Below are 18,574 nucleotides of genomic sequence, written 5' to 3' on the forward strand. Positions count from 1 at the left end.
AGGGAGCTGTCGGTGAATACGGGGGCACTGTCGGTGAATACTGGGGCCCTGTCGGTGAATACGGGGGCGCTGTCGGTGAATACTGGGGCCCTGTCGGTGAATACGGGGGCCCTGTCGGTGAATACGGGGGCCCTGTCGGTGAGTACGGGGGAGCTGTCGGTGAATACTGGGGCGCTGTCGGTGAATTACGGGGGCGCTGTCGGTGAATACGGGGGAGCTGTCGGTGAATACGGGGGCGCTGTCGGTGAATACGAGGGAGCTGTCGGTGAATACGAGGGAGCTGTCGGTGAATACGAGGGAGCTGTCGGTGAATACGAGGGAGCTGCCGGTGAATACGAGGGAGCTGTCGGGGAATACGGGGGAGCTGTCGGTGAATACGGGGGCCCTGTCGGTGAATACGGGGGAGCTGTCGGTGAATACGGGGGCCCTGTCAGTGAATACGGGGGAGCTGTCGGTGAATACGGGGGAGCTGTCGGTGAATACGGGGGCCCTGTCAGTGAATACGAGGGTGCTGTCGGTGAATACGGGGGCGCTGTCGGTGAATACGAGGGCGCTGTCGGTGAATACGAGGGCCCTGTCGGTGAATACGGGGGCGCTGTCGGTGAATACGAGGGAGCTGTCGGTGAACACGGGGGCACTGTCGGTGAATACTGGGGCCCTGTCGGTGAATACGGGGGCGCTGTCGGTGAATACTGGGGCCCTGTCGGTGAATACGGGGGCCCTGTCGGTGAATACGGGGGCCCTGTCGGTGAATACGGGGGCCCTGTCGGTGAGTACGGGGGAGCTGTCGGTGAATACTGGGGCGCTGTCGGTGAATTACGGGGGCGCTGTCGGTGAATACGAGGGAGCTGTCGGTGAATGCGGGGGCGCTGTCGGTGAATGCGGGGGAGCTGTCGGTGAATACGAGGGAGCTGTCGGTGAATACGGGGGCGCTGTCGGGGAATACGGGGGAGCTGTCGGTGAATACGAGGGCCCTGTCGGTGAATACGAGGGAGCTGTCGGTGAATACGGGGGCGCTGTCGGTGAATACGGGGGCGTTGTCGGTGAATACGGGGGAGCTGTCGGTGAATACGGGGGCGCTGTCGGTGAATACGAGGGAGCTGTCGGTGAATACGGGGGCGCTGTCGGTGAATGCGAGGGAGCTGTCGGTGAATGCGAGGGAGCTGTCGGTGAATGCGAGGGAGCTGTCGGTGAATACGGGGGCCCTGTCGGTGAATACGGGGGCACTGTCGGTGAATACGGGGGAGCTGTCGGTGAATACGGGGGCGCTGTCGGTGAATACGGGGGCGCTGTCGGTGAATACGAGGGCATCGTCGGTGAATACGGGGGAGCTGTCGGTGAATACGGGGGCGCTGTCGGTGAATACGGGGGCGCTGTCGGTGAATACGGGGGCGCTGTCGGTGAATACGAGGGCATCGTCGGTGAATGCGAGGGAGCTGTCGGTTAATACGGGGGCCCTGTCGGTGAATGCGAGGGAGCTGTCGGTGAATACGGGGGAGCTGTCGGTGAATACGAGGGAGCTGTCGGTGAATACGAGGGTGCTGTCGGTGAATACGAGGGAGCTGTCGGTGAATACGGGGGCGCTGTCGGTGAATACGAGGGCGCTGTCGGTGAATGCGGGGGCGCAGTCGGTGAATACGGGGGCCCTGTCGGTGAATACGGGGGAGCTGTCGGTGAATACGGGGGCGCAGTCGGTGAATACGGGGGCCCTGTCGGTGAATACGGGGGCGCAGTCGGTGAATACGGGGGCACAGTCGGTGAATACGGGGGCCCTGTCGGTGAATACGAGGGAGCTGTCGGTGAATACGGGGGAGCTGTCGGTGAATGCGGGGGCGCTGTCGGTGAATGCGGGGGAGCTGTCGGTGAATACGGGGGCGCTGTCGGTGAATACGAGGGAGCTGTCGGTGAATACGAGGGAGCTGTCGGTGAATACGGGGGCGCTGTCGGTGAATACGGGGGAGCTGTCGGTGAATACGGTGGCGCTGTCGGTGAATACGAGGGAGCTGTCGGTGAATACGGGGGAGCTGTCGGTGAATACGGGGGAGCTGTCGGTGAATACGGGGGAGCTGTCGGTGAATACGAGGGAGCTGTCGGTGAACACGGGGGCGCTGTCGGTGAATACGAGGGAGCTGTCGGTGAATACGAGGGAGCTGTCGGTGAATACGAGGGAGCTGTCGGTGAATACGAGGGAGCTGTCGGTGAATACGAGGGCATTGTCGGTGAATACGAGGGAGCTGTCGGTGAATACGAGGGAGCTGTCGGTGAATACGGGGGCCCTGTCGGGGAATACGGGGGAGCTGTCGGTGAATACGGGGGAGCTGTCGGTGAATACGAGGGAGCTGTCGGGGAATACGGGGGAGCTGTCGGGGAATACGGGGGAGCTGTCGGTGAATACGAGGGCATTGTCGGTGAATACGGGGGCGCTGTCGGTGAAGACGGGGGAGCTGTCGGTGAATACGGGGGCCCTGTCGGTGAATACGAGGGAGCTGTCGGTGAATACGAGGGCATTGTCGGTGAATACGAGGGAGCTGTCGGTGAATACGAGGGAGCTGTCGGTGAATACGGGGGCGCTGTCGGTGAATACGGGGGAGCTGTCGGTGAATACGAGGGAGCTGTCGGTGAATACGGGGGCGCTGTCGGTGAATGCGAGGGAGCTGTCGGTGAATACTGGGGCGCTGTCGGTGAATACGGGGGAGCTGTCGGTGAATACGAGGGCCCTGTCGGTGAATACGGGGGCGCTGTCGGTGAATACGAGGGTGCAGTCGGTGAATACGAGGGAGATGTTGGTGAATACGGGGTCCCTGTCGGTGAATACGGGGGCGCTGTCGGTGAATACGAGGGTGCAGTCGGTGAATACGAGGGAGCTGTCGGTGAATACGAGGGAGCTGTCGGTGAATACGAGGGAGCTGTCGGTGAATACGAGGGAGCTGTCGGTGAATACGAGGGAGCTGTCGGTGAATACGGGGGCGCTGTCGGTGAATGCGAGGGAGCTGTCGGTGAATACGGGGGCGCTGTCGGTGAATGCGGGGGCGCTGTCGGTGAATACGGGGGAGCTGTCGGTGAATACGAGGGCCCTGTCGGTGAATACGGGGGCGCTGTCGGTGAATACGAGGGTGCAGTCGGTGAATACGAGGGAGCTGTTGGTGAATACGGGGTCCCTGTCGGTGAATACGGGGGCGCTGTCGGTGAATACGAGGGTGCAGTCGGTGAATACGAGGGAGCTGTCGGTGAATACGAGGGAGCTGTCGGTGAATGCGAGGGAGCTGTCGGTGAATGCGAGGGAGCTGTCGGTGAATACGGGGAGCTGTCGGTGAATACGGGGGAGCTGTCGGTGAATACGGGGGCGCTGTCGGTGAATACGAGGGAGCTGTCGGTGAATACGAGGGAGCTGTCGGTGAATACGGGGGCGCTGTCGGTGAATACGGGGGAGCTGTCGGTGAATACGAGCGAGCTGTCGGTGAATACGAGGGCGCTGTCAGTGAATACGAGGGAGCTGTCGGTGAACACGGGGGCGCTGTCGGTGAATACGAGGGAGCTGTCGGTGAATACGAGGGAGCTGTCGGTGAATACGAGGGAGCTGTCGGTGAATACGGGGGCGCTGTCGGTGAATACGAGGGAGCTGTCGGTGAATACGAGGGAGCTGTCGGTGAATACGAGGGAGCTGTTGGTGAATACGAGGGAGCTGTCGGTGAATACGAGGGCATTGTCGGTGAATACGAGGGAGCTGTCGGTGAATACGAGGGAGCTGTCGGTGAATACGGGGGCCCTGTCGGGGAATACGGGGGAGCTGTCGGTGAATACGAGGGAGCTGTCGGTGAATACGAGGGAGCTGTCGGGGAATACGGGGGAGCTGTCGGGGAATACGGGGGAGCTGTCGGTGAATACGAGGGCATTGTCGGTGAATACGGGGGCGCTGTCGGTGAAGACGGGGGAGCTGTCGGTGAATACGGGGGCCCTGTCGGTGAATACGAGGGAGCTGTCGGTGAATACGAGGGCATTGTCGGTGAATACGAGGGAGCTGTCGGTGAATACGAGGGAGCTGTCGGTGAATACGGGGGCGCTGTCGGTGAATACGGGGGAGCTGTCGGTGAATACGAGGGAGCTGTCGGTGAATACGGGGGAGCTGTCGGTGAATACGAGGGCCCTGTCGGTGAATACGGGGGCGCTGTCGGTGAATACGAGGGTGCAGTCGGTGAATACGGGGGAGCTGTCGGTGAATACGGGGGAGCTGTCGGTGAATACGAGGGAGCTGTCGGTGAATACGAGGGAGCTGTCGGTGAATACGAGGGAGCTGTCGGTGAATACGAGGGAGCTGTCGGTGAATACGGGGAGCTGTCGGTGAAGACGGGGGAGCTGTCGGTGAATACGGGGGCCCTGTCGGTGAATACGAGGGAGCTGTCGGTGAATACGAGGGCATTGTCGGTGAATACGAGGGAGCTGTCGGTGAATACGGGGGAGCTGTCGGTGAATACGGGGGCGCTGTCGGAGAATACGGGGGCGCTGTCGGAGAATACGGGGGCGTTGTCGGTGAATACGGGGGCCCTGTCAGTGAATGCGAGGGAGCTGTCGGTGAATACGGGGGAGCTGTCGGTGAATACGGGGGAGCTGTCGGTGAATACGGGGGAGCTGTCGGTGAATACGGGGGCGCTGTCGGTGAATACTGGTTCGCTGTCGGTGAATACGGGGGCCCTGTCAGTGAATGCGAGGGAGCTGTCGGTGAATACGAGGGCCCTGTCGGTGAATACGGGGGCCCTGTCGGTGAATGCGGGGGCGCTGTCGGTGAATACGGGGGCCCTGTCAGTGAATGCGAGGGCATTGTCGGTGAATACGGGGGCATTGTCGGTGAATACGAGGGAGCTGTCGGTGAATACGGGGGCCCTGTCAGTGAATACGAGGGAGCTGTCGGTGAATACGGGGGAGCTGTCGGTGAATACGGGGGAGCTGTCGGTGAATGCGGGGGAGCTGTCGGTGAATACGGGGGAGCTGTCGGTGAATACGGGGGAGCTGTCGGTGAATACGGGGGAGCTGTCGGTGAATACGGGGGAGCTGTCGGTGAATACGGGGGCCCTGTCAGTGAATACGAGGGAGCTGTCGGTGAATACGGGGGAGCTGTCGGTGAATGCGGGGGAGCTGTCGGTGAATACGGGGGAGCTGTCGGTGAATACGGGGGAGCTGTCGGTGAATGCGAGGGAGCTGTCGGTGAATACGGGGGCGCTGTCGGTGAATACGGGGGCCGTCAGTGAATGCGAGGGCATTGTCGGTGAATACGGGGGCATTGTCGGTGAATACGGGGGCCCTGTCAGTGAATGCGAGGGCATTGTCGGTGAATACGGGGGCCCTGTCAGTGAATGCGAGAGTGCTGTAATATGGACTCGAAACATTGACCTAATTTTCTCTTTACACAGATGCTGCCAGGCCTGGAGTTCTTCCTGCATTTCCTGTTTTGTGTCATATTTTCTTCCTCTTTTATATGTTGTAAAATGTAACTGCCACTAAGTGACTCAAAGATTTCAGGAACATACGTCGGCTCTTTATAAAAAGAACAGAAATCATTTTAAAATAATTTCTAGATTGAGAAAATAGGGGCTTGGGAAGGGAAAAGGGAAGAAGGAATAAAAATGACTTTTGCATATTTTTATTACTCACATAAGAGCTGCAGCTAGTTTCATCTTTTCCTTGAGACGATGTGGACATGGCATCATCTGACTCATCTTTGGAGTTGGGAGCTCTTCTTTTCTTTCTGTGCATTTGCTGAGCACCTCTGCGAGGACCTGTGGAATGCTCAGTCAAGTTTCCTGGGAACCCATCTGTCAGCAGCATCAGGCAATAATGAGTGGTTTATTTTTAATTTGCACTTTAAATCTTTATTCAAACATAGCAAACATTCAACTGATATCATAATGTATCTTGTTATGTTCGTACCCACACCACTTTAGTTTGGCCTGTCCTCACGCCATTGCATCAGGAGAGTGATGTGGAGATGCCGGCGTTGGACTGGGGTGAGCACAGTAAGAAGTCTTACAACACCAGGTTAAAGTCCAACAGGTTTGTTTCAAACACGAGCTTTCGGAGCACGGCTCCTTCTTGGACAAGAAGGAGCCGTGCTCCGAAAGCTCGTGTTTGAAACAAACCTGTTGGACTTTAACCTGGTGTTGTAAGACTTCTTACTGTGATCAGGAGAGTGGGCAGTTTCTGCCCAGGCCACATAGACGAGCATAATCGAAAAGGCCTCACTCACGCTGAGAACTTCCACCCTGCTGCCCAACGGGGTGGTCTTGGTATTATGAGCTGGTAAGTTACAGTTCCCACATTTCAATGCACTATCACAATATTTTCAAAATTGACTTTAACCCATTAATTCTTTAATTTCAATATTTGTGTTCAACTCCAACAGAGCACAAGCTTGATCTGGCTTAGCTTCATTGGCACTAACTGTCTAAATTATGCACCATTCAACAGATTGTTCAACAGATATTGTTGCAATTTGGGAGTTTCAAACTCAATCGAGAGACATCACAAGCAGCAATCTTCAAATAAATCAGTGTCCAAGTTAACTGGTAGCTACAGCCAAGTGGTAATGTTTAGAGAATGCCCATGTGATGATGGATAGCCCTTAAGGCTGCACAACAGACACTTTCCAATATGCTACCTACGATCACAGCTCCAGGACCCCGGGTTCAATTCCGGCTTCGGGTGACTGTCTGTGCGGAGTTTGCATGTTCTCCCTGTGTCTGCATGGGTTTCCTGCGGGTGCTCCGGTTTCCTCCCACAGTACAAAGATGTGCGTTAGGCGGATTGGCCATGATAAATTGACCCTTAGTGTCCAAAAGGTTAGGTGGGGTAAATGGGTTCCTGAGATGGGTGGAGGCATAGGCTTAAGTGGGTGCTCTTTCAAAGAGCCAGTGCAGACTCGATGGGCCTAATGGCCTCCTTCCGCACTGTAAATTCTATGATTCTAAGTACTGTTCTGGTTTACATGATACAATCCTGCAATGTGTGAAAATAAGATGCACTAACATCGGAAATGATTTAAAGTTGAAAGTTGGTGACAGACGGTCTTAAAAGCAGAATACTAGATGAGGAACACCATGCAAGATTCCGAGATAGCAACCACTCATTGTGAAAAGTTCTCTCACACCACATTTGCTCCATTCGCGAATCATTTTGAATCAGTGCCCTCTCGCTCTCAACCCTTTAACAAGCGGGAACAGGGTTTCCCTATTTACTCTGTCCAGTCCCCTCCTCGTGATTTTAAACATCTATATAAAATTAGTAAAGAAATGTTTTTTGGGAAATTAATGGGATTGGAGGTGGATAAATCTCCAGGGTCTGATAATCTTCATCCCAGAGTACTTAAGGAAGTGGCCCTAGAAATAGTGGATCCATTGGTAGTCATTTCCAAAATTCTTTGGGCTCTGGAATGGTTCCTACAGATTGGAGGGTAGCTAATGTAACCCTGCTATTCAAAAAGGGAGGTAGAAAGAAAACAGGGAAGCATAGACCAGTGAGCCTAACGTCAGTAGTGGGGAAGTTGCTGGAGTCAATTATCAAGGATTTCATACAGCATTTGGAAAGCAGTGGTATAATCAGACAAAGTCAGCATGGATTTACGAAAGGGAAACCATGCTTGACAAATCTATTAGAATTCTTTGAAGGTGTAACGAGTAGAGTTGACCAGGGAGAACTGGTGGATGTGGTTTATTTAGACTTTCTGAAGGCTTTCGACAAGATCTCACATAGCAGCTTACTGTGTAAAATTAAAGCGCATGGGATTGTGGGTAGTGTCTCGAGACGGTTCGAAAGCTAGTTAGCAGACAGGAAGCAAAAAGTTGGAATAAATGGGTCTTTATCTGATTGGCAGGCAGTGACTAGTGGGGTACCAGAGATCTGTTCTAGAACCCCAAGTGTTTACATTATATATTACTGATTTGGACGAGGGAACTAAATGTATTATCTCCAAATTTGCAGATGATACAAAGTTGGATGGGAGGGTGAGCTGTGAGGAGGATGCAGAGATGCTTCAGCGGGATTTGGACAGGCTGAGTGAGTGGGCACACGCATGGCAGATGCAGTATAATGTGGATAAATGGGAGGTTATCCACTTTGGTAGCAAAAATAGGAAGGCAGATTAGTATTTGAATGAGTGTAAATTGAGAGAGGTGGATACTCAGCGAGACCTTGCTGTCCTCGTGCATGTCGTGAAAGTAAGCACACAGGTACAGCAGGCAGGAAAGAAGACAAATGGTAGGTTACCCTTCATAGTGGGAAGATTCGAGTATCGGAATAGGAATGTTTTACTGCAATTGTACAGGACATTGGTGAGGCCACACCTGGAGTATTGTGTGCAGTTTTGGTGTCCTTATCTGAGGAAGGATGTTCTTGCTATGGAGGGAGTGCAGAGAAGGTTTACCAGGCTGATTCCTGGGATGGCAGGACTGTCACATGAGGAGAGACTAAATCAGCTAGGATTATATTCATTGGAGTTTAGAAGAGTGAGAGGGGATCTCATAGAAATTTTAAAAATTCTAACAGGATTATCAGAATAGATTCAGAAAGAATGTTCCCGACGGTGGGGGAAGACCAGAACTAGGGGTCATTGTTTGAGGATGAGGGGGTAAACCTTTTGGGACTGAGGCGAGGAGACATTTCTTCACCCAGAGAGTGGTGAATCTGTGGAATTCACTCCCACAGAAAGTAGGGGCTGGTTTAGCTCACTCAGCTAAATCGCTGGCTTTTCAAGCAGACCAAGCAGGCCAGCAGCATGGTTCGATTCCCGTACCAGCCTCCCCGGACAGGCGCCGGAATGTGGCGACTAAGGGCTTTTCACAGTAACTTCATTGAAGCCTACTCGTGGCAATAAGCGATTTTCATTTCATTTTCATTTCATAGTTGAGGCCAATACATTGTGCAATTTCAAGATATAGCTCCTGGGGTTAAAGGATCAGGGGATATGGGGGTAGGTGGGATCAGAGTATTGAACTTGATGATCAGCCATGATCGTAGTGAATGGTGGTGCTGGCTTGAAGGGCCGAATGGCCTCCTCCTGCTTCTATTTTCTATGTTTCTAAATCTCGTCCCAGCCTTCTTCTCTCCCAGGACAACTATCCCAACCTCTCCAATCTATCCTCATAACTGAGGTTTCTCATCCCTGGAACTATTCTTGTAAACCTCTCCTGCTCTCTCTCCAATGTGTTCACATCCTTCCTATAGTCTGGTGCCCAGAACTGTACACAATATTCCAGCTGAGGTCTAACCTCCTTGCTAGGGCAACATGGTGGCGCAGTGGTTAGCACTGCTGCCTATGGTACCAAGATCCCAGGTTCGATCCCGGCTCTGGGTCACTGTCCGTGTGGAGTTGGCACATTCCCCCTATGTTTGCGTGTGTTTCACCCCCACAACCCAATGATATGCAGGGTAGGTAGATTGGGCAAGCTAAATTGCCCCTTAATTGGAAAAAATAATAATTAGCTGCTCCAAATTTATTTTAAAAAAGCATAATCTCCTTGCTCTTGTACTCTCTCTGCCCCTATTAATAAATCCCAGAATACTATCTGCTTTATTAACTGCTCTATCTGCATGTCCGGTCACCTTCAATGATCTAGGCACAAAAACACTGGTTTAGCACACTGGGCTAAATAGCTGACTTTTAAAGCAGACCCAGGCAGGCCAGCAGCACGGTTCAATTCCCGTACTAGCCTCCCCGAACTGGCGCCAGAATTTGGCGACTAGGGGCTTTTCACAGTAACTTCATTTGAAGCCTACTTGTGACAATTAGCGATTTTCATTTCATTTCATCCCTCTGCTCCTTCACAACTTTTAAGAATTTTACCCTTGTTTTAGATTGTTTCTCCATGTTCTTCCTGCCAAAATGCATCACCTCACACTTCACCACATTGAATTTCATCTGCCCACTTCACCAACTTCTGTAGTTCCACACGTTCTTCATAGTTTGCAATACCAAATTCTGTGTCCTCCTCAAACTTTAAAATTGTCCTCTGCACACCAAGATCTAGATCATTAATGTATATCTGAAAAAGCAGGGGTCCCAATACAGACCCCTAGGAAACACCACAACAAACCTTCCTCCTGCCCAAAGAACATTCACCAACCAGTAGCCATTACTCTCGGTTTCCTGGTATTTATCAAATTTTATATCCAGGACTGCATTTAGCAAATTAAGTTTACACTTACCTAGTTTTATGTCAATTGTCCCAATTGTTATGCTCAGTACAAATATGATGATGTTGGATCCTATGGACTCGAAGAAAAAACTTTGCGAAACTGGCCACAGTAGCTGTTAAGATGTCTGCAACTTAACACGTGTTTATGGGCATTTTAGAGAGCGAGAGAGAGAGAGAGAGAGAGAGAGAGAGAGAGAGAGAGAGAGAGAGAGAAGACGAAGAGAGCAACAGATGCCCTAGCACGGGAAAACAACAGCAGCAGCCAGAACGGTGGCACCACACCCAATTCTGCTGTTCTGCAGGGAGGGTCAAAACACTGAAGAACAATACTTATCGGGGTGTCTACAATCAGGAAGGAGCACGGTTGGCGCTTCTGTGGCCGTGAAAGGGACTCCCAAGATGGGATGTTGCCTCCCTGGTACCAGGGTCGAGGATGTCACTGAACAGGCAGGGGGTATTCTGAAGGGGGAGGGAGACCAGCATATTCACCCATATTGGTACTAACGACATAGGCAGGAAGACTGACAAGGTCTTGCAGAGGGAGTTAGGCAGTAAGTTTAAAAACAGGACCTCGGGATTGCAATTTCGGGATTATTGTCCCTGCCACGTGTCAGTGAGGCTAGGAATAGGAACATAATGCAGCTGAGCACATGGCTAAAGAGCTGGTGTAGGAGGGATGGTTTCAGATATTTAGATCATTAGGATCACTTCTGGAACAGATGAGACCCGTTCAAGAAGGGTTGCACCTAAACTGGAAAGGCACTAATATCCTGGCCGGGAGGTTTGCTCGTGTCACTAGGGAGGGTTTAAGCTAGTATGGCAGAGGGGTGAGAACCAGGGCAGTATGACAGCAGATGAGGTAACTGAGGGGGAGCTAGAGACTAAAGCCAGTAAGGTTAAGAGGAAGGGGAGGAAGGCCAATATTGCTGAACTGTTCTTAGCACAGTTGCTTCACAGCGCCAGGGTCCCGGGTTCGATTCCCGCTATGTCACTGTCTGCGCGGAATCTGCACGTTTTCCCCGTGTCTGCATGGGTTTCCTCCGGGTGCTCCAGTTTCCTCCCACAAGTCCCAAAAGATGTAATTGTTAGGTGAATTCGACTTCTGAATTCTCCCTCAGTGTACCCGAACACGTGCCGGAATGTGGGGACATGGGGCTTTTCACAGTAAATTCATTGCAGTGTTAATGCAAGCCTACTTGTGACACTAATAAACATTACAATAGTTATAACATAGTGGGACTGGTGGTCTGAATTGCATTTGTTTCAACATGAGAAGTATAACAGGTGTGGCAGGTGAATTTAGAGGTTGGATTAATACTTGGAGCAAAGATGTTGTTGCCATGACGGAGACTTGATTGAGGGAGGATTGGCAGCTAAACTTTAGCTTTTGACAAATGCCCGCAAAAGAGATTAGTGTATAAAATTAAAGTGCATGGGATTGGGGGCAGTGTATTGAGATGGATAGAAAACTGGTTGGCAGACAGGAAACAGAGTCAGAATTAACGGGTCTTTTTCAAATTGGCAGGCAGTGACTAGTGGGGTACTGCAGGGATTAGTGCTGGGACCCCAGCTATTCACAATATGTATTAATGATTTGGATGAGGGAACTAAATGTAATATCTCCAAATTTGGATGACACCAAGTTGTGTGGGAGGGTGAGCTGTGAGGAGGATGCAGAGATTCTTCAGTGTGAGTTGGACAAGTTGGGTGAGTGGGCAAATGAATGGCAGATGCAGTATAATTTGGAGAATAGCGAGATTATCCACTTTGGTAGCAAAAACAAGGAGGCAGACTATTATCTGAATGGCCATAAATGAGGAGAAGGGAATGTGCAACAAGACCTGGATGTCCTCATACACCAGTCACTGAAGGTTAAGCATGCAGGTACAGCAGGCGGTAAAGGCGGCAAATGGTATAGATCACATAAAAATACAGCACAGAACAGGCCCTCTAGCCAACGATGTTGTGCCGAACATTTGTCCTAGATTAACAAATTTTAATCTACACCCCATCATTCTACCGTGATCCATGTACCTATCCAATAGCTGCTTGAAGGTCCCCTAATGTTTCCGACTCAACTACTTCCACAGGCAGTGCATTCCATGCCCCCACTACTCTCTGGGTAAAGAACCTACCTCTGACATCCCCTCTATATCTTCCATCATTCACCTTAAATTCATGTCCCCTTGTAATGGTTTGTTCCACCCGGGGGAAAAGTCTCTGACTGTCTACTCTTTCTATTCCCCTGATCATCTCATAAACCTCTATCAAGTCTCCCCTCATCCTTCTCCGTTCTAATGAGAAAAGGCTTAGCACCCTCAACCTTTCCTCGTAAGACCTACTCTCCATTCCAGGCAACATCCTGGTAAATCTCCTTTGCACCTTTTCCAAAGCTTCCACATCCTTCCTAAAATGAGGTGACCAGGACTGCACACAGTACTCCAAATGTGACCTGACCAAGGTTTTGTACAGCTGCATCATCACCTCACGGCTCTTAAATTCAATCCCTCTGCTAATGAACGCTAGCACACCATACGCCTTCTTCACAGCTCTATCGAGTGGCAACTTTCAAAGATCTTTGAACATAGACCCCAAGATCTCTCTGCTCCTCCACATTGCCAAGAACCCGACCGTTAACCCTGTATTCCGCATTCATATGAGGCCACTTTGGATTTGGTTTTGGGTAATGAACCAGGCCAGGTGTTAGATCTGGAGGTAGGTGAACACTTTGGAGACAGTGACCACAATTCGGTGACCTTTACGTTAGTGATGGAAAGGGATAAGTATACCCCGCAGAGCAAGAGTTATAGCTGGGGGAAGGGCAATTATGATGCCATTAGACATGACTTAGGATGTGTTGGTTGGAGAAGTAGGCTGCAAGGGTTGGGCACACTGGATATGTGGAGCTTGTTCAAGGAACAGCTATTGCATGTTCTTGATAAGTACGTACCAGTCAGGCAGGGAGGAAGGGGTCGAGCGAGGGAACCGTGGTTTACCAAAGAAGTGGAATCTCTTGTTAAGAGGAAGAAGGAGGCCTATGTGAAGATGAGGCGTGAAGTTTCAGTTGGGGCGCTTGATAGTTACAAGGAAGCGAGGAAGGATCTAAAGAGAGAGCTGAGACGAGCAAGGAGGGGACATGAGAAGTCTTTGGCAGGTAGGATCAAGGAAAACCCAAAAGCTTTCTATAGGTATGTCAGGAATAAAAGAATGACTAGGGTAAGAGTAGGGCCAGTCAAGGACAGTGGTGGGAAGTTGTGTGTGGAGGCTGAGGAGATAAGCGAGATACTAAATGAATACTTTTCGTCAGTATTCACTCAAGAAAAAGATAATATTGTGGAGGAGAATGCTGAGACCCAGGCTATTAGAATAGATGGCATTGAGGTGCGTAGGGAAGAAGTGTTGGCAATTCTGGACAAGGTGAAAATAGATAAGTCCCCGGGGCCTGATGGGATTTATCCTAGGATTCTCTGGGAAGCCAGGGAAGAGATTGCTGAGCCTTTGGCTTTGATTTTTAGGTCATCATTGGCTACAGGAATAGTGCCAGAGGACTGGAGGATAGCAAATGTGGTCCCTTTGTTCAAGAAGGGGAGTAGAGATAACCCAGGTAACTATAGGCCGGTGAGCCTAACGTCTGTGGTGGGTAAAGTCTTGGAGAGGATTATAAAAGATACGATTTATAATCATCTAGATAGGAATAATATGATTAGGGATAGTCAGCATGGTTTTGTGAAGGGTAGGTCATGCCTCACAAACCTTATCGAGTTCTTTGAGAAGGTGACTGAACAGGTAGACGAGGGTAGAGCAGTTGATGTGGTGTATATGGATTTCAGTAAAGCGTTTGATAAGGTTCCCCACGGTCGGCTATTGCAGAAAATACGGAGGCTGGGGATTGAGGGTGATTTAGAGATGTGGATCAGAAATTGGCTAGTTGAAAGAAGACAGAGAGTGGTAGTTGATGGGAAATGTTCAGAATGGAGTTCAGTTACGAGTGGCGTACCACAAGGATCTGTTCTGGGGCCGTTGCTGTTTGTCATTTTTATAAATGACCTAGAGGAGGGCGCAGAAGGATGGGTGAGTAAATTTGCAGACGACACTAAAGTCGGTGGAGTTGTAGACAGTGCGGAAGGATGTTGCAGGTTACAGAGGGACATAGATAAGCTGCAGAGCTGGGCTGAGAGGTGGCAAATGGAGTTTAATGTGGAGAAGTGTGAGGTGATTCACTTTGGAAAGAATAACAGGAATGCGGAATATTTGGCTAATGGTAAAATTCTTGGTAGTGTGGATGAGCAAAGGGATCTCGGTGTCCATGTACATAGATCCCTGAAAGTTGCCACCCAGGTTGATAGGGTTGTGAAGAAGGCCTATGGTGTGTTGGCCTTTATTGGTAGAGGGATTGAGTTCCGGAGCCATGAGGTCATGATGCAGCTGTACCAAACTCTGGTACGGCCGCATTTGGAGTATTGCGTACAGTTCTGGTCGCCTCATTATAGGAAGGACGTGGAAGCTTTGGAACGGGTGCAGAGGAGATTTACCAGGATGTTGCCTGGTATGGAGGGAAAATCTTATGAGGAAAGGCTGATGGACTTGAGGTTGTTTTCGTTAGAGAGAAGAAGGTTAAGAGGTGACTTAATAGAGGCATACAAAATGATCAGAGGGTTAGATAGGGTGGACAGCGAGAGCCTTCTCCCGCGGATGGAGGTGGCTAGCACGAGGGGACATAGCCTTAAATTGAGGGGTAATAGATATAGGACAGAGGTCAGAGGTGGGTTTTTTACGCAAAGAGTGGTGAGGCCGTGGAATGCCCTACCTGCAACAGTAGTGAACTCGCCAACATTGAGGGCATTTAAAAATTTATTGGATAAGCATATGGATGATAAGGGCATAGTGTAGGTTAGATGGCCTTTAGTTTTTTTTTTTTTCCATGTCGGTGCAACATCGAGGGCCGAAGGGCCTGTACTGCGCTGTATCGTTCTATGTTCTATGTTCTATATTTGTCCTTCCAAAATGGACAACCTCACACTTGTCAGGGTTAAACTCCATCTGCCACTTCTCAGCCCAGCTCTGCATCCTATCTATGTCTCTTTGAAGCCGACAACAACCCTCCTCACTATCCACAACTCCACCAATCTTCGTATCATCTGCAAATTTACTGACCCACCCTTCAACTCCCTCGTCCAAGTCATTAATGAAAATCACAAACAGCAGTATGCTGGCCTTCATTGCGAGATGATTCGAGTACAGGATCAGGGATGTGTTGCTGCAATTACACAGGGCCTTGGTGAGGCCACACTTGGAATATCGTGTGGAGTTTTGGTCTCCTTATCTGAGGAAGGATGTTCTTGCTCTCGAGGGAGTGCAGAGAAGGTTTACAAGACTGATTCCAAGGATGGCGGGACTGATATGAGGAGAGGTTGACTAGGTTAAGATTGTATTTGCTGGAGTTCTGAAGAAAGAGGGGGGTTCTCATAGGAACCCGTAAAATTCTAATAGGACTGGACAGGGTAAATGCAAGAAGGATGTTCTCGATAATGGGGGCGTCCAGAACCTAGGGTCACAGTCTGAGGATACTGGGTAGACCGTTTAGGGCAGAGATGAGAAATTTCATCACCCAGAGACTGGTGAGCCTGTGGAATTCGTTACAGCAGGAAGTAGTTGAGCCCAAAACATTGTGTGGTTTCAAGAAGCAGTTAGATATAGCAGGGCAATAGTAGATATAGCGGGGCAAAGGCGATCAAAGGATTTGGGGGAATTTAGGATCCGGCTATTGAGTTGGATGATCAGCCATGATCATAACGAATGGCAGAGTGGGCTTGAAGGGCTGAATGGCGTTCTGGTGCTCCTATTTTTTCTGTTTTGATTATGTTTTCAAGAAGCAGTCAGATATAACACTTGGGGGGGGGCAGGATCAGAAGATCCGGCTATTGAGTTGGATGATCAGCTACGATCATAATGAATGGTGGAGCAGGCTCGAAGGGCTATTTTCTTGCTCCTATTTTCTGTTTCTACAGTTCTACTTATTCTGTTTGCCAGGACAACAAGAGCTTCATTAATTGACAAGTCATTCAATTTCGAATGCTTCCCTCTGCAAGCCACTCCTGCTCAATATATCCTCCAGAGGACCAGACTCCAAATTAGTGTAGTTAACAGGTAGACAAACAAAGGTGGCAGTAGGAAGTACTGCATTCGTATTTTCAACCCCTCTCGCCAAACACATTTTCTTGGCATACAATTGAGCCACTTGCTGGTTATGGATTATTGCTGTTACTGAGCAGAAACTAGTGGGACCACTCTTGCCTTGCAGAAAGATTGTCTTTTGGCTGGTTAAGTACCAGACTAACAGAAAAGTATGGGCATCTCCAACACAGCCCTGCCTGATCAGACAATGGCAGTGACAAGTTTATGCAGAAAATGTGAGAAAGGAAAATCAAGGATTGTAGTTGGCAACACCATGAATTGCACTGATTCACTGGACTTCAATTACCCTCACTGGAATCCTCTGCACCTTCTTTGTGTTTTTGACAGAGAATCCTGTCAGAAAAAGAAATAAAAAAGTACAAGTCAGCATTTCAACTCATTTAATAGTTAAACAACATTCTACAAATAAATCAGAAATAAATATGAATAGTGTGAACATACAAATAAATCCCCTGTGAGGGATCTTCCTTGATCTGGGCTTTATCAAGTTTTGCACAATAATAATGGTATGTTCTGGGGCAAGTTTTTACGTCACATCCAATCGTGGCTCCAGGGCGATGACAGCAAGAGCAACTCTGTGGAAGGAAAGGAAACAACAATTTGTAACAATCAAACACATGTATGGATAAAAAAGGTTTTCAAGACAAAAGGTAAAAAGAGAAACTTAGTAAGCCTTGTGTTTATTTTGTTATACAGTACAGGGCGGGATGGTGGGTCAGTTTATCATGTTGGAAGATGTTTAATGAATGTTGTGTGTATTAAACGGGAATGTCCTGAATAAAAATCATCAGCAAACATGTGGACGACTGCGTGCCAAAGAAAGCAGTACGTGCGTTCCCCAACCGGAAACCATGGCTCAATCGCAAGATTGACTCCCTCCTGAAGGACAGATCTGAGGCGTTCAAGGCAGACAACCCTGACCGATACAAGAAATCCAGGTATGACCTCCGCAAAGCCATCCGAGATGCCAAGAGAGAATATCAAACCAAGCTAGAGTCACAGACAGACTATCGGTGGTTGTGGCAAGGACTGAACAACATAACGTGCTACAAAGCGAAGCCGAGCATTATCTCTGGCAGCAGTGCACCCCCCCCACGATGAACTTAACGCATTCTATGCTCGGTTTGAGCAGGTAACCAACAACCCGCTATCGAGTGCCCCAACAGCCCATAATTCACCCATACCCACCATCACAGCTTCCGAAGTCAGATCGGCCTTCCTGAAAGTGAACCCACGGAAGGCGATGGGCCCGGACGGGATCCCTGGTCGTGCACTCAGAACCTGCGCGGACCGGCTGGCAGAGGTTTTCACAGACATCTTTAACCTATCCCTACTCCACTCCGAGGTCCCCACCTGCTTCAAGAAGACCACCATCATACTGGTACCAAAGAAGAACCAGGCAACATGCCTCAATGACTATCGTCCTGTGGCCCTGACATCAGTTGTAATGAAGTGCTTCAACAGGTTGATCATGAAGCGCATCACCTCCATACTCCCAGAACGCCTTGACCCACTTCAATTCGCATACCGTTGCAACCGGTCCACATCAGATGCCATTTCCCTGGCCCTACACTCATCCCTAGAGCATCTCGAAAAAAAGGACTCCTACATCAGACTGCTATTTATGGATTACAGCTCCGCCTTCAACACCATAATCCCAGCCAAGCTCATATCAAAGCTCCAAAACCTAGGACTTGGCTCCTCACTCTGCAACTGGATCCTTGACATTCTGACCCACAGACCACAGTCAGTAAGAATGAACAACAACACCTCCTCCACAATAGTCTTCAATACCGGTGCCCCGCAAGGCTGCGTACTTAGCCCCCTACTCTACTCCCTGTACACACACGACCGCATGGCAAAACTTGGTTCCAACTCCATCTACAAGTTTGCTGACGATACGACCATAGTGGGCCGGATCTCGAATAACGATGAGTCAGAATATGGGAGGGAGATAGAGAACCTGGTGGAGTGGTGTAACGACAACAATCTCTCCCTCAATGCCAGCAAAACTAAAGAGCTGGTCATTGACTTCAGGAAGCAAAGTACTGTACCCCCCCCCCCCCCCCCCGTCAGCATCAACGGGGCCGAGGTAGAGATGGTGAGCAGTTTCAAATTCCTAGGGGTGCACATCTTCAAAAATCTGTCCTGGTCCACCCACGTCGACGCTATCACCAAGAAAGCACAACAGCGCCTAT

At 50.1% G+C, this 18,574-nt stretch overlaps 1 protein-coding gene across 4 annotated transcripts in view; it reads right to left on the reverse strand.

Annotated features, from left to right (window-relative positions):
• The window catches only part of phf6 (PHD finger protein 6), a 93,795-nt gene that overhangs the window by 52,577 nt on the left and 22,644 nt on the right, over nt 1–18,574 (reverse strand). For all 4 annotated transcript variants that reach the window (XM_038774339.1, XM_038774340.1, XM_038774338.1 and 1 more), the window contains exons 4-6: nt 16,818–16,951; nt 16,663–16,709; nt 5,647–5,807 (exon numbers count right to left, since the gene is read on the reverse strand). In XM_038774339.1, coding sequence (XP_038630267.1) covers nt 5,647–5,807; nt 16,663–16,709; nt 16,818–16,951 — 342 coding nt within the window. The remainder of the gene's footprint in view (nt 1–5,646; nt 5,808–16,662; nt 16,710–16,817; nt 16,952–18,574) is intronic.

The sequence above is a fragment of the Scyliorhinus canicula genome, chromosome 17 (genome assembly GCF_902713615.1).
Source record: "Scyliorhinus canicula chromosome 17, sScyCan1.1, whole genome shotgun sequence".
NCBI classification, from domain to species: Eukaryota; Metazoa; Chordata; class Chondrichthyes; order Carcharhiniformes; family Scyliorhinidae; genus Scyliorhinus; species Scyliorhinus canicula.